Source organism: Cornus florida, unplaced genomic scaffold (genome assembly GCF_030987335.1).
Source record: "Cornus florida cultivar Cherokee Brave unplaced genomic scaffold, ASM3098733v1 CherokeeBrave_3.0.0_Hap2_Chr02, whole genome shotgun sequence".
In the NCBI taxonomy this organism is placed as follows: Eukaryota; Viridiplantae; Streptophyta; class Magnoliopsida; order Cornales; family Cornaceae; genus Cornus; species Cornus florida.
Window position 1 is genome coordinate 2,241,943 of NW_026775572.1, and position 14,992 is coordinate 2,256,934.

Below are 14,992 nucleotides of genomic sequence, written 5' to 3' on the forward strand. Positions count from 1 at the left end.
TGCCACTAGAACATGTCCAACCTCTACAACTGATGCTTCAAATTTCATATCTCAAATTTATAATGTGACAAATTGACTTATGGCATTTTGACATATTCTAATATTATATTTAAAGTTTCGAATGAAGATGTTCTCCTGCTAAATTTGAATTGTTTGTAAAATTCATAAATTAAAACAATAATAAAATTTTATTTTGCATATCACGTTTTTTTCATGCCAAATTTGACATATTTGATGGTAAGGTAAACATTTGAGGTATGGTTAGAATTTTTGATGTCTGTTGTTGGAGATGCTGTTAAAGCCCTCTTTAGTCGAAAGCGATCGCAATTCGCAACTTTCATTTGGAGGGGTATTGATATAGCCAGACAGACGGTGCGCGGTTCAGTGGTTGCACGTCACTCTGATTCAACTTAAAAAAATAAATAAATAAAAATGTCACTTTGATTCCCCCTGCATTGTTATGCTGGCACCATGAATCTGCAATCTCCACCTCATCGACACGAAACCCTAACTTTCCGAACCAATTTCTCTTCAAAGAAACCCATACCTACTAGCATTCAATGCTGCGTTGTCAAACGCGATCTCGAGGGCCAATCTGTCGCTGTAAGCAACTTTCACTTGCTTTTCTCTCGTTATAATTGTTTTTCTTTTTTCGTTATTCCAAGTTTTCAATTACTTTTTCTTGTGAAGCTTAATGAATTCTTTGGTTCTTGCGTTGCGTATTATGATGTTAAATTTAAATGGCCTTCATCATCGCCAATTATGAAGACTACATTATCATCGCTATTGTTATTTATCATTGCCAATTGAAAATTATTCTAAAAGTTACAACGTATAGATGGATTGTCAATTGATTAGTTATTATTTAGTTACACGCATACATATACACATATAAATCCATGAATGTTTGTATATATATATTTTTATATGAACATTGCCCCTAAATGTAAAAAAATCGTGCAACTAAAAGATACCCATGCTGATATGTGCGCGTGCGTGCCCATGAATGCGTGTATCCATGGGTTCTTGACAATTTGATATTATCAACAAACCACATTTCAATGAAAGGATTAATGTTATTATTTGAGCAAATAAATAAGTATAACATGTGAGAGCAATGTTCTAACTTCAATGCTTTTTCTCGTTACTGTTCGGTATTTCAAAAGCGTAAATAAGAAGTTATTTCGATGCAATATTGTGCTTCAAATGTAATTGTAGGTTATCGGTTTGGGGAAATCTGGAATAGCTGCTGCAAGACTTGCTGTTGCTAGAGGGGCTTCAGTTCTGGCTGTTGACCATGATGAAAATTTGGGTCTGTTAGAGGTATATTCTGTGATCTTGCTTTCGGTTACTCTCTCTTATTCTTTTTGTCAAGTAGATATCTCCACCTGTCACTGTGATCTTGATGTCATGAATGCTTTGTGGTTGCAGCAAAATCCTATGTTCGAGAAACATAGTAGTTTGAAAACAATTCTTGGTAATTTTGATAACGAGCTACTTAAAGATGCAGATACAGTGGTTGTTTCCCCTGGAATTCCTCTGGGAAACTATGGTCTCTCCTCGCTGTTGCAGTCAGTAAGCGTGGACACATATTCTTACTTTATACATCAAATTAATTGTAATATCACTTGTTTAACAAATAATTTTAACATTAATTACTCTCAACTGGGTTTCTACATTAATTGTGTAATTTACAAGTGCAAATGGGTGTGTAACTCTATATGTTTATATTTAGGGTGCATCAAAGTCTTCATAAATCTTGGCCCTCTCCTCTTTGGATATTATATGTCCTTGTTTATGTGTTATGAGACATATTATGATATTAGTATCCTTGAGCACATTGACAGGAGTACACTAACACATACAACTGTGAGCAATTAGATAGATGTGTCACGTGTGTTGTTGGCCACTTCTTCTTCTTCTTTTATTATTATTTTTTTTATTTTTTTCAGATACTAATATATGGTTACTACACTACTACCATGAATTGTGTGAATTTTGGTGCTGGTTAGGTAATGTGTTCCACTCAATGTAGGGAAAGAATGTAATGTCTGAATTGGACTTTGCTGCTGAAGTTCTTCCGAGATGCACAAAGATTTTAGCAGTGACAGGAACCAATGGGAAATCTACTGTTGCCACTTTTGCCGGACAGGTTGTTGTTTGTTTTACTCAATATACTTTTTACACATTAGATGAATTCTCATATTATATGTTTTATTTTGATACTTTGATGTATCAAAACCAAATGCTGTTGAAAAAGAAGAAAGCTTCCTTATTTATAGAGGGAAAGTCAAAATGGCCAATGATTTTGTCGCTAACTTTTTCTGGAACTTGACATGGACCCTTGATTACAATTGTATCCACTTTTTTAAGCAGACAGATTTGTTGACTAAAAGGATGAACTAAGTAATTACACAGGCTAAAATAGAAACTCTATAGAGTAATGTTTCCAACATGTGCTAATTTCAAGTGGAGCATACTATTACTGCTCTATTCACCTGAGATAAAATTTACTTAATTTATATATGTTGTCCTGAAATTATGGGGTGGTTACTTATCAAAAAAAAATAAATTATGGGGTGGTTAAATTGTAATTGCCAATATTAGATGAGATGCCAATTGTATTGAAAAGCTTTCAAGTTTCAACTATAAGAAGAATTGGTGTGTTTTTTTATTGATATGGTATTATCTTGGAATATTGAAGGCAGATGCTGAATTATTTGCACATCAAGACTTTTATCGGGGGAAACCTTGGGATTCCACTTTCAGAAGCAGCTTTCCAATGCTTAACATCTTCTCTTGAAAAACCCATGTTTCAGGTAAGCACGAGTCTTGATTGTTCATTGTGATTTTCCCTTCTCATCACCCTTTATAGTTTTATCTTTACTTCATATATATCGATTTGTTGCTTCGTAATGTCACAATGACATAGGATGAGTTGAAGTGTCATATCTAGGTTATGAATTGCATCACATAATCCACACTTCCACAAATTTTTAAACTTATTCACCATTGAATTGAGTACATATTAACTTTTAGCCTTCTAGTTGTACCTAACTCTAATTAGGACTTGGACTCTTTATAATGATCCATGTTTTATCTTCTTCCTAGAATGGGGTCAATTAAAGTGGTTCGTACTTACAAATTTGTTTGTTTCATGCTTGATAATCTGGTCATGTTTCAATTTGGTTCGGTTTTGATGATTTTCTTTTAATTGAAACTTTGAGCAGATATAATTTTGATTTCCAACAACATTCTTCAGTTGCAGTGCTACATTTTCCTACTCATGGGCTTTAAAACAATTTTGTTTCCCACAATGATGTATGTCAAGGTCATATAACCAAGGTTATACAAGAAGGATATTCATTGGAGTCACATTGTGACAAAAAGAATTTGCTATAATAAGCACCTAAAAAAATGTAAGCAAATAAATAAACAAGATGGTGTTGTGTTACCGGAGTGGAAGTACAATCTATGCAAATAGAATTACTTTTCCTGATATTCATTGTTATATGCAATAATGATCAAGGCTTCACAACTGGTAGGATCTTTTGCTTGGGTACCAAAATATTGTGGCTCGTTCGAGTTTTGCACTATAAGTATGGATGCTAAGGGTTACATTTTGGTGTTGAAGGGTTGAGGTTGATTCACTTGTTTCGCTAGAATTTCGGGAAAAAGGATAACCTGCTGCAAGGCTGTGGACACTACCCATGGACAACAATTTTGGCTATGTTATGCTTGAATGGTTAAAGAAGGATCCCTGTTACGTTTGTTCAATAGGGTTATAAGAGCAAATTAAGGTTATGTTTGTTCAATAGGGTTATAAAAGCAAATTAAGGATTAATTAGATATGGTTATAGTTTCTAAAAGCTTTAAAAGCACATAAAAAGTGAAGAAAAAAAAGAGAATAATGATAGGCTAGGCATTGGATTTCGATTCGCATTGGCATTACACTGGTAAGTTTTGAGTTGCATCACACAATCCCAAAATAACTTAATTGCTGGCAACCTACTTTTTTCTTTTATTTTTTCTTTTTAACAAGAAAATTTCTCCATTAAATTTAAAGAATTACGTAGCCGTAGTTAGATCTTTAGCAAGTCTTAATTCCATTAAAAGTTTTAACTTCATATGCAGAACTAGAGTTTTTGACTAACAAAACCTATATAAATGTGTATACGCGCACGTGTGTGTATATATGAAGATTTAATAACATATATTGGTGCAAATATAACCCAAATTCCTTTCACAGTCCATGTCCAACAATTATTGAAATTACCAAAACACTATAAATATCATCTCCTAAAACACAATATTAGAAAATAACCCGCAGCATCCTAATATTAAGTAATCATATAGGACTCCGCTAATACTAAAACTCTCCATGCAAGGTCCCAAGTGCCTTGTAATGAGACCAACTGCCCATTTCTCGAGCTTCTTCTTTTACCGCTTCACGTGAACCTATAATCAAACATTGAATTTTTTTATTTTTATTTTTTTAAAGTTAAAGTTCATTGTCTCTAACCCTAACAAAAGTTTATTTTTAGGTTGCTGTGGTGGAGGTTAGCAGTTATCAATTGGAAATTCCAAACAAGCACTTTTGTCCTTCAGTAAGCAGCTTGAAGTTAGAGTTACAACTATTCAGGCATCTATTATGTTGGTTCCTTTTTTCCACTTCCTTAATAATTCAGTGGATGTATTTATAGGTTGCCTTGATTTTAAATCTTACTCCTGATCATTTGGAAAGGCACAAGACGATGAAGAACTATGCAATGATTAAGTGTCGCATTTTTTCTCGCATGTGTGACAGCAAGATGTGTGTCCTCCCACTTGGTATTATTTTTTTGTTTCTCAACTAAATTTAATATATTCCGTCTGATTCAATTCTGTGACATATCAATATATCATTTATACGAAAGTAATTTACTTCTGTTATATGTCGTCTTTCCTCATTCTTGTTGATGCTCCTTTGCCACCCACTTTTTTTTTTTTTTTTCTTCTTCATTTTTCTTGGGGGTGGGGGAGTTTGAGGAGTAAGGGGTCTGGTTACCATAAGAACATGAGACCAGGCAATTGCTGTTGTTTGATTATTTTATTTTATTTTATTTTATTTTTTCTTTCTGGGGTGGGTGGGGGGGTGTCGTTGATGAGTAACGGGGCTGCTTACCACAAGAACATGAGACCAGCTAATTGATGTTATTTGGGTTTTGTGTATACCACTTCGTCACCACGGGTGATAATTGGAAATACAAATGAAATCATTTTTTATTTTTGAAAAACAAACCCCGATTTTTTTCAGAATTAAATAAGCAAAGCAAGGGAAGGTAAAATGAGCTGAACTAGGAAAGAAAAGGGGCAAAATAAGCTGTGGGTTGCATTTTTATGCGGTCTTGGAATGCTTCTTCTGGAAATTCTAACATGAACTTTCTTGTTTCTTAGAGCTTTGTTGAAAATGTAAAGGGTCCTTCATGATGATGAAGCACTGTCTTTTATCTGCCTCACTTGTAAATCACACCTCGTGTGGTTCATATTTATGTGTTATTTATATGTAGGTGGTGCATATATATTCACATTATTTTTGACATCCTATCATATCATCCCATTCAGGAAACCAGCATTTGAATGAAGCAGTTAGGGATCGCATGAATAAATTTAATCCTGCTTGGATAGGTGACTTTCCAGGTGTCAAGGTAAAAGCTTTTATTCGTCATGTATGCTGGGAAAATCATGGGTCCGAATACTCAGACCTTTTAAAGCACACTATTTACTTTATACATTCTAAATTAGAATGTGGAGACCCAAAAATGAACAAAATCCATCCAAGACATATATAAGGGTTTTGAACTGCTGATAATTGATTTTGGACCATTTGATGCTTACGGTTTAATTTTAAACAATTTGAAGAGATTCCTACAATTTAGTTATTTCTAAAATTTACTGCTGATCCAAAAGTTCCAATATCAGCTGTATTTGTGGAGGGTCTTGTACTGCTAAACACTGGCTATCTGTTTAGATACATTTAAACAAAAAGGAAAGCATATGTAAAGTTCAGGCACACCTGTGTTATGGTCTGAGGCTCAGAACAACAAGGAAAGCAAAGAAAAGTGCAGACAAACTTGTGCTGTGGCCTGAGGCTCAGATGCAACTCTCTCATGTATTTTTATTTTGGTCTTAATTTATTGAGAATTATTGCTGCTACTAACATTGATTAGTTATGTTGCAAAGATCGATTTGGAAGCAAAGACTGCCAGCTTCGAAATCCCTAATATCGAAGGTGTTTCACAACTACAATTGGATGCAATGAAGACTATTGGGACACACAACTATTATAACGCTGCAGTGGCTGCATTATCTGTTATTGGTCTGGATATTGGTATTGACACTGAAGCTATTAATTCAACAATTGGGAAATTGAGGGTTCCACCACACAGGATGCAAATTGGTAAGTTGAAACTGATTGAAGTCATCTTAGTTATGTTATATTAGACACTTGTCAAAAGAAAAAGTTACATTATTTTATACATTCCTCGGATATTCTTTTGGTATTTTATTTTTGTAAGACGGATCTACACGTCCACCCCACCCACCCCCACCCCCACCCCACCAAATTTATATATATATCATTTTATATATTAAAAAAAATTAAAATTCTAAAACTGCTCCAAACTTGCCCAGCCTCAATCCAAGGATAGTACTCGAAATAAAATTTCTTTTCTCATTTTCATTTTTTAACGATTCATTCCTCATTTATTTGATTCCATAAATCTGAAAAAAAAAAAAAAAAAAAAAAAAAAAAAAAGCATTTTATCAATGAACTTGAAATAGGATCTATTTTGAATCACTTACAAAACAACACTTTTTTGGTACGCCCTTTCAATTTTTCTATATTTTCATTTTTAGTATAAAAAATCTTAAAACTACCCCCACACGCCGCCTCAAATTTTTGTTTTTTTGTTTTGTATATAATTTTTTAAAAATTTCTAAAACTGCCCCCAACACTTCTAATCTGAAGCCCCCAATTAATCTTTTTGTCTCTGACCACTGTACACTCTGTATCTCCATTTTTAATCCTATTTTTCGTATGTTACTTGGCTCCCTTTCAACTATTCTCTCTTAAATGAAAGATCATAATATCTAAGAAGGTATGAAAAAAAACCTTAAATAAATCATCATTGGCTACTTCATGAATATACACCCGTTAGAAAAATGTGAAGACCGATATAGTAAAGCGTAGAATATCCTTATTTGTTTCAATCAAATTATCAATTAGTTTTTGATTTGGAGGGCCTAAGTGAAAATAATTCAAATTTCCAATACAAAGACAAGTTTCATTCATTAATTTTTAATTATTGCAAGCGAGTACTTTCTAGGTTTGTAGAGTCATAACTAATTTGATTTATTGGGAATTTTTTGTAGTATTCATTGTAAGAGGGAATGAGAGGTACACTAAAACATATGCACACATTTGAATTTGTTTTGTTTCTATTCATAGTTTTTCGCTTCAATTTATTTGAAAATCTTGCTTAATATAAAAATTTATCGAGGACGATTGTAAATATAATAAATGAAAATATTATCTATCAGAATATAGTTCGGTTATTTTGTCCCAAAAAAAAAAAAAAAAAAACTTACTATTCTTCAACATTCCCCCCCACCCCCAAAAAAAAAAAAATTCCCTGTCCGCATCACTTTCCAAAAATGTTATCATGCTTTTCTTTTAGGTTATCTTAGGAAAGTTTCTTGAAGTTAGGTCCATTTTTTCTTATAAACAGATTCCCCCTTTATATTCTATATATATATATTTTTATTCAAGGGAGAGCTTGACGTCACTGCGCTCTCAATCCAACGGATGAGTGCGAAAGCTCTTGGTGAGAGTGTTCTCGTCATTGATTTTCCTTTGTGGAAGAGAACTTGTGCTATTGTATTGACTGAGCAAAAACAGTAATTATGAAATGGTTTTATTGGAGTTTGGGATCTTTGACCATGTATTGCATAAGTCAACAGTTTTCAGATTGTGTAAAGTTGGTTCCCCACTTTGTTAAACAATCTCATTAATCATGCTGAGAAACTGGACCACTTTTTTCTGTTTCAACCTGGACTAAATTCTTTTTTTATTTATTATTTTTGTTTATTCCTTTTTTCCTGAACAAACCTTTTTTTTTTTTGATAAGTTTTTCCTGAACAAACTTTAGTGATATCTTATGTCTACTTTTACTTGCTTATTTGCTTTGCTTGTGAATATGTGAGACTCATCTATGAGGAGTTATAATATCATTAATGCAGTACGCAAGGATACTCTTGGGGTAACATGGGTGGATGACAGCAAGGCAACAAATGTTGAAGCAGCGTACACTGGACTACTGAGTCTTAGGGAACAAAAATCGGTAGTTTTACTCGGCGGCCTTGCAAAGGTTACAAATTTTCAGAAACCAAATATCAAGCATTAAGTGATTGTGTGTAAAAATTGTACATTCAGAATGAGTTTCTCCTCGGTTGCAGAAAAATTGAAATCATAAACTTGCAGGCTTTGCAGCCCTATTATCCTGTCAATATGAAAGTAGTTTGTGTTGAAAGTAACAAATCATATTATGACCTCCCGTTGACAGTTTCATTGTCTATGTTGGCCACTTGTGCATGCTAAGTTTCTATAGTGAGAGATTTTCTAAGATTATATGATGTGACAGTAAGGCAGCTTAATAGTTCATTAATATATTTGTTTTTAAAACCAAATGAGTTACGATTATATTTTTGTTTTGTAGGTTTTAGATATGCAAGGATCTATTGGTTTTGAGCGGTTGTTAGAACCTCTGAAATGCCACAGAGGAGTTGTCACTGTATGTAATCCCTCCTCCTTGCATGTGGAATAAAGTTGTATTGTTGCACATGTCTTAGAAAATATGTTTCTGTTTTGTTTTTAGAATCCGGTTTGTTAGTTTTGCCTTCTGCAGATATTTTTCCAGATTTGGTCATGGACTAAGTTACTAACTCATTTGCATGATCTCGTGAAGTTTGGTTCATCCGGAACAATGATTCAAAAGATACTGTCTGCTAATGGTTTAAGCATTCCCTGTGTTGGAGCTACAAATCTGGAGGATGCTGTGAAAAGGGCAAGAAATATGACGAGATATGGTTTGTCCGTTTATTCAATAATTTACTGCAATATGTCACTTAGCAAATTTTTTTTTTCTCTTCGAATCAATGAATAATGTTGAATAATCTGTTCTGAAAAAATAATACATTAAAAAGTTATATATTATTTATGTGACATGTTGTGTTGTTAAGAGAAAAGGATTAATTTAACTCTGTAATTAGGTTTGTGGGCTCTTGTTAATGATACTGAATGGAACTTCACAAATAATGTCCTGCACTATGTCACTAAGCATTTTTTTTTTCTCTTCGAATCAATGAATAATGTTGAATAATCTGTTCTAAAAAAATAATTCATTAAAAAATTATACACTATTTATGTGACATGTTGTGTTGTTAGGAGAAAAGGGTTAAATTAAGTCTGTAATTAGGTTTGTAGACTCTTGTTAATGATACTGAATGGAACTTCACAAATAATGTCCTGCAATGTCACTTAGCATATTTTTTTTTTCCTATTTGAATCAATGAATAATGTTAATAATCTGTTCTGAAAAAATAATTCATTAAAAAATTATACATTATTTACGTGACATGTCGTGTTGTTAGGAGAAAAGGGTTAATTTAACTCTGTAATTAGGTTTGTAAACTCTTGTTAATGATACTGAATGGAACTTCACAAATACAATTGCTGTGTTGGGGTTATAGCAGTGAGGTTTGTTGTTAGTGAATAAAAAGACAGTTTTCTGCCTCCCCCCAGAGTTCCAATTTAGTAAATTCTTTCTACCTGAAATGAAAAATTATCAGATGAATAAAGAGAAATCTAATATCCAGCCAGAAATAATTCTTTTGGGTGCTTATCTCATTAATTTAATACAGGATTTTGCTTTATTAAGACGTGCTGAAAAGCTCATGCTTCAGCTGGCTTTCTCCTTGAGCAAGCATAATGTTTCTGAATATATCCTATTCCCAATCTGGAGAAATTTTTCTTGCAGATTTGGGTAGAACTTGTTCAAACCATTTGTGTGTTGTATGAATAGGAGCACATGCAGTAATTATTTATTTAAATTATCTAAAGCTCCTGTATTGTTATATGAATTGGAGCACATGTAGTATTTTATATATTAATTTTTTTTAATTTTCTAAAGCTCCTGTATTATCTTTGTTATATTAATTATTTATCTATGTGAATTTGGATATCTATGTTGGGAATATTTTTCATTTATTAATCACAAAAGTTTACACACTTTTTCTGGAAACAGATGCAAAAAATACGAAGGGTTATATCTTCGTTAACTGCCTAATGCCACAATAGAACATCATGATGGTTCCTCTCCTTGGGGAAGATATCTTTTAGATCATAAATCAGATGGCATGGGAAATATGCAAAATATTTGAGCAAGAGATCTACCTTATTGTTGGCACTTCTTAAGTGTTTCTAGCTATGGCATATGCTGAGCCGCCTTCCATTTTCGGAAATTCCCTGGTGCTTGATTTGGGTTCTATCTTATTCCTTTTCTCCAGCCCTTTGGATTTTATTATAGATTATCGAAGATCAATTTGATTCAGAGAGAGTTGAAGTGCATATCTTCTCTTTGGCCATTGTTTGCCAAAATGTAACCCATTCTTAAGTCTAGGCAGTTTGTACAGAACTGCAGGTTCAGAGAGCTTCTCTCCACATCAGTAGTCGGTAGATGTCTCTATTATAACAATCCCTAATAAGGATTTGAACTTTATTATTACTGAATTTAGTGTAAATATGTTGCTAATACACTGTATTATGTTCTGATGTTTAGTTGTGTCAGATATCGGATCTATGATCTATCTGATGACTTCTAGCAACTTTATTTAGGGGTAAAATGCAAAAACATCTTATATTTTTCATACAGTGTATTACCCTTTTTTCGTACCTAAAATTTTAGTGAGAGCAAGTATATGCAATAAAGTATTATAAAAAATTTAGTGGTAGCAATCTTAGGATTTTAACAAAAATTATAGGTATTGAATAGAAATATAAAAAAAATAATCCAGTGGAAGCGGACCATAATGAAGGTCCGTCCCTAGTTCACGACTTCACGTGACCAAGAGTTGGCCCTTAATTCCCAAAATACCCCAGTGTACATACATATATAAGGTAGAGTGCGAAAAACACCCATCGATTTTTTATGCATTGCGTATAACACTCCTTAGGGTTGATGTAATTTACGTGTTTTTTTTTCCTTTTCCCCCATGTAATTTACTTGCTGAGGCAACATAATGATTTTTTTATTTTTATTTTTAATTTTTTTGTAAATTTTGTTCTGGGTTTTTTTTGGCATATAATGAATGCACTGTTTGTAGTTTACTAGTTTTATATTTATTCATCTTGTCTTTTGTGGGTATCATGAACTTAGTACACTTTATGTCGGTATTACACTTGTTTTTTGACATGTAATATTGCAATGTTCTTTTCTTTTGTTTAATTGTTTTGTATCCATTACACTTAAAATTATTTTGTTCAACTGATAAACTGTGTTCAATGTGTAACTTTGTAACGGTAAATAAAACTAATCTTATAAGCATCCAAGAAGTATCCATCATTATTATTATTATTATTATTATTTTAAAAAAAGGAAGAAGAAGAAGAAAAGAAAAAAACAGAACCAGTTGAAGCTATCCAAACAAAATAAGCATAAGCAAAGTCAAGGGAGTTATATACACTATATGTATAACCAAGGGGTGCTTTTCACTCGTATTACAGAAGGGCATTTGAACCAATTTTCTTCTCTGTTAACTGCAGAGTAACAACAAGCTCTCATTTGCACTCTTTTCTTACTACAGGGGTGTTTTATAAACTTCAGAGTGCTATATACACCATATGTATAACTGGGGTTTTTTTTTGCACTTCACTTCTTTATTACGTGCTATTATTTTTTAAATGAAGTACCTTAATACAGATGATTCAGTATATTTTTGTTATTTCTTACCTGAACTCCTGAATTGGCGTCATGGATGTAAAATTGTCACTTTTTTTTAAAAAAAAAATGCAGGGGATGCAATTGTACTGTGTCCTGGTTGTGCAAGTTTTGATGAGTTCAGAAATTTTGAGCATAGAGGGAAGATCTTTCAGGAGCTGGCCTTCTCATTTTAGCACTTTTGTCTCGGTGTACTGCAGCTTCACCTAACATTTTCAGGTTATGCTCCAGGTAATATAAGTTATTAGTTCTGATAGCATTCGGTGTAGGATATATCCTAGATCTTTTAGGCTCTGATACCATTTGGAGTAGGATATAGCACGTTGATTCCTTACTTAACACTATGAAAGCATAACAGATTATAATGAAAAATTAAACACTATTCCTTTCTTGTCTTTTTTGAGTGGATTTGATATAATCGGAATATCTCTTTTATTTTAGAAAGTGAGATATATATGTCCATATATCTATATGCATTTTTTTTTTTATAAGTATCTAATAACAAGCTCTCATTTGCATTCTTTTCTTACTACGGACGTTTTTCAAACTTCAGAGGGTTATATGAATATAGGCACATCATCACATTTTTTTTTTTTTTTTTTAGATGCAGGGGATGCAATTGTACTGTGTTCTGGTTGTGCAAGTTTTGACGAGTTCAGAAATTTTGAGCGTAGTGGGAAGGTCTTTCAGGAGCTGGCCTTCTCAATGTAGTACTTTTGTGTCAGTGTACTGCAGCTCACCTAACATTTTCAGGTTATTCTCCAGGTAATATAAGTTATTAGGTACTGCATCCTGAATTTTTTTTGATTGATTAAGTTAATTTGTTTGCTTATTAATGTAACACAAATTTAGGCTAGTGCAAAAAATTGTTAAAGTTCTATTTGGGCACTTTTGTTGGACAAGAAGTCCTCTTCTTGAATTTACTGTGACTAGGTTCTCTCATTTGCACTGAAGTTGTAAAATAATTTAAATTTCCCGTGTGCCACTTTTTCATCTTATCCTCACTCTTTTAGGGGCATCAAACAGGTTGAAAAGCATGAAGAAACTTCTGTGATATTTTGGCTCCATTTGTTTCACTGGTGTGAGGAACGATTCTTCTCTATGGTGGGGTGGTAGCTAGTCAGTTCCACAAAAGAACAACCGGGAACTATTTGGGTTGGTAAAAAAGATTAACCATTCCGACCTGAGCGTTTATTGTAAAACAAAAGTAGGCAAAAAGGTGAACAGTGTTGACATATAATTCCAAGGGTAAGCTGTTGAACTGCTCTAAGTCGTGTCTTTAAATTGCACTTCCAGCCAAGGAATAGATTATGCAGATTGATGGGTGGAACTTTTGTTCCTCTTCTAGACAGAATTTGCAGAATGTATAACATGGACGCTCCAGTGGTGTCTTGTCATGAGTGAGATACACTTTGTGAGCTTGTGTCAGGCATTGAGGATCCTTATACTATTTCGTGAAATAATAGTGAAGGTTGGAGGCTTTGGCCTCTGTAAATGCTGTGTGTCCCTTGTGCCTTATATTTGTATGCTGTGCATGTGTTGAGTGGCTGACTAAGTCAGAAATCGAAGGTGTTTTATTTGTGGCTTAGAGCCATCATAGGGTGAGGATTTTGGTGTGAAAAATTGACCCTGTGACTTGCAACATGGTTTCCAGATTAAAAAGAAAAAAAGAAAAGCCTTCGTGTCCTTACATGGAACTTGGTGCAGAACGTGAATCTCGGCTTGTCTGCACGACATCGATCTGTGCCTACATTCGGATGGGAATCTTCAGACATGCTTACTTTGTTTCTGATAAATTCTTTTGGATGGTTGATATCATCAGATTCTTCGTCACTTTATTTTTCGAACGTCATTTTCCAACAATATTTCTTTCTTCCCAGAGAGCTGAAGCAAGAATAACCAGAATTCCCATCTCTCTTTTGCCAGGCGGCCAGCCCAATTCCATCAACAATCAAGAAGCAGTTGCCCCCGCCACATCCTTTAGCTCCCGTCATTTGGGAACTCCTCCGTTCCAGTCTCGGAAGCCATGGCATGAAACTGCAGATTGCATTTCCTATGGATTTGTTCCATCCTAACCCTGTGAAGCTATAAATTCTCGGCAAGATCCCTTGTTTAAGAGATTGTGAAGCTCCTCCTCTAAAATTTCCTGTACTCTCTCACAGATTACAGAGTAGAATATGCAAGTCTTAGAACAAGAACATAGATAAGGCAAGTCAAAGAAAAACAAAGGCAGAAAAGTACATTTCCATTAGTTTTCATAATAGCAAGCTTATCAAGAAATTCAAAAAAGGAGAATAAAATAGACAAGCTAGACACTTGGAGGTACCTGATCGATTAACCGAAATAATCTGTGTTTTTTCCTGTTTTGGGGAAAAACCCTTCCAATGCGGATTTGCTCTGTTCCTACTTAAAGTATTTGTCAAAACTTTGTGTATTTGATTGCAGATTTATTTACCCGTTACATTAAGCTGGCTTTTACACACTCTCTCTCCCATCCATGGCTCTCTCTACTTCCCTCTCTGCTCTCTACCCATCCATTAGAGTGTTCAACGTCTAGAATAAATCATTTCTAGTTGTATAATCAACAATTCATCATCATTCTTGTCTTTATTTTATATGGATAGAGTCCGCTCATGAACTCATTTTTATTGTACGCTATATCTTCTACTAAATTTAATTTTTTTAAATCGTTTTTAATTACCTCTTTCTTTGTAAGTTTTGGTCAGCCTTTTTGTCGCTTAACCAATGTGACCATACAATCTAAATTTACGCTCTCTAATTGATTTAATAAACATACATTGAATTTACCGGATCAAAATCATTTGGGCTTCGATTGGAATTTAATGCTTAATAATTTGAACACCTTATTATCTCTCTTCCCCATTCTAACCTTAAATGTAGCTCTCTCAACCCTCGTTCATCTCTCTATTCACTAACCACAATCACAGGGAGCTCCA

General features: G+C 33.7%; 1 protein-coding gene across 6 annotated transcripts; it reads left to right on the forward strand.

The window, feature by feature from the left end:
* The first annotated feature begins 296 nt into the window (after positions 1-296).
* On the forward strand, positions 297-13,805 carry LOC132292367 (uncharacterized). 6 transcript variants are annotated; one of them, XM_059790357.1, is made up of 16 exons: positions 299-603; positions 1,219-1,323; positions 1,432-1,575; positions 2,036-2,152; positions 2,709-2,819; positions 4,545-4,607; positions 4,704-4,830; positions 5,605-5,687; positions 6,223-6,439; positions 8,281-8,408; positions 8,757-8,831; positions 9,006-9,126; positions 12,111-12,266; positions 12,640-12,800; positions 13,062-13,283; positions 13,690-13,773. In XM_059790357.1, the coding sequence occupies exons 1-13, from the start codon at positions 472-474 to the stop codon at positions 12,209-12,211; spliced, it is 1,524 nt and encodes a 507-aa protein (XP_059646340.1). In that variant the 5' UTR covers positions 299-471; the 3' UTR covers positions 12,212-12,266; positions 12,640-12,800; positions 13,062-13,283; positions 13,690-13,773. The 6 variants fall into 6 exon arrangements, with proteins under 6 accessions (XP_059646343.1, XP_059646340.1, XP_059646342.1 ...); XM_059790359.1 differs by lacking the exon at positions 13,062-13,283 and having other exon boundaries at positions 13,690-13,805; XM_059790353.1 differs by lacking the exon at positions 13,690-13,773 and having other exon boundaries at positions 13,049-13,482.
* Positions 13,806-14,992: the final 1,187 nt, after the last annotated feature.

Bases quoted from the DNA above. Each gene is read 5' to 3' on its own strand.
- LOC132292367 (XM_059790359.1), top strand. From the start codon at position 472: ATGAATCTGCAATCTCCACCTCATCGACACGAAACCCTAACTTTCCGA. The intron at 2,820-4,544 runs GTAAGCACGAGT...GTTTATTTTTAG, and splicing joins TTGAAAAACCCATGTTTCAG to GTTGCTGTGGTGGAGGTTAG. The intron at 6,440-8,280 runs GTAAGTTGAAAC...TCATTAATGCAG, and splicing joins ACCACACAGGATGCAAATTG to TACGCAAGGATACTCTTGGG.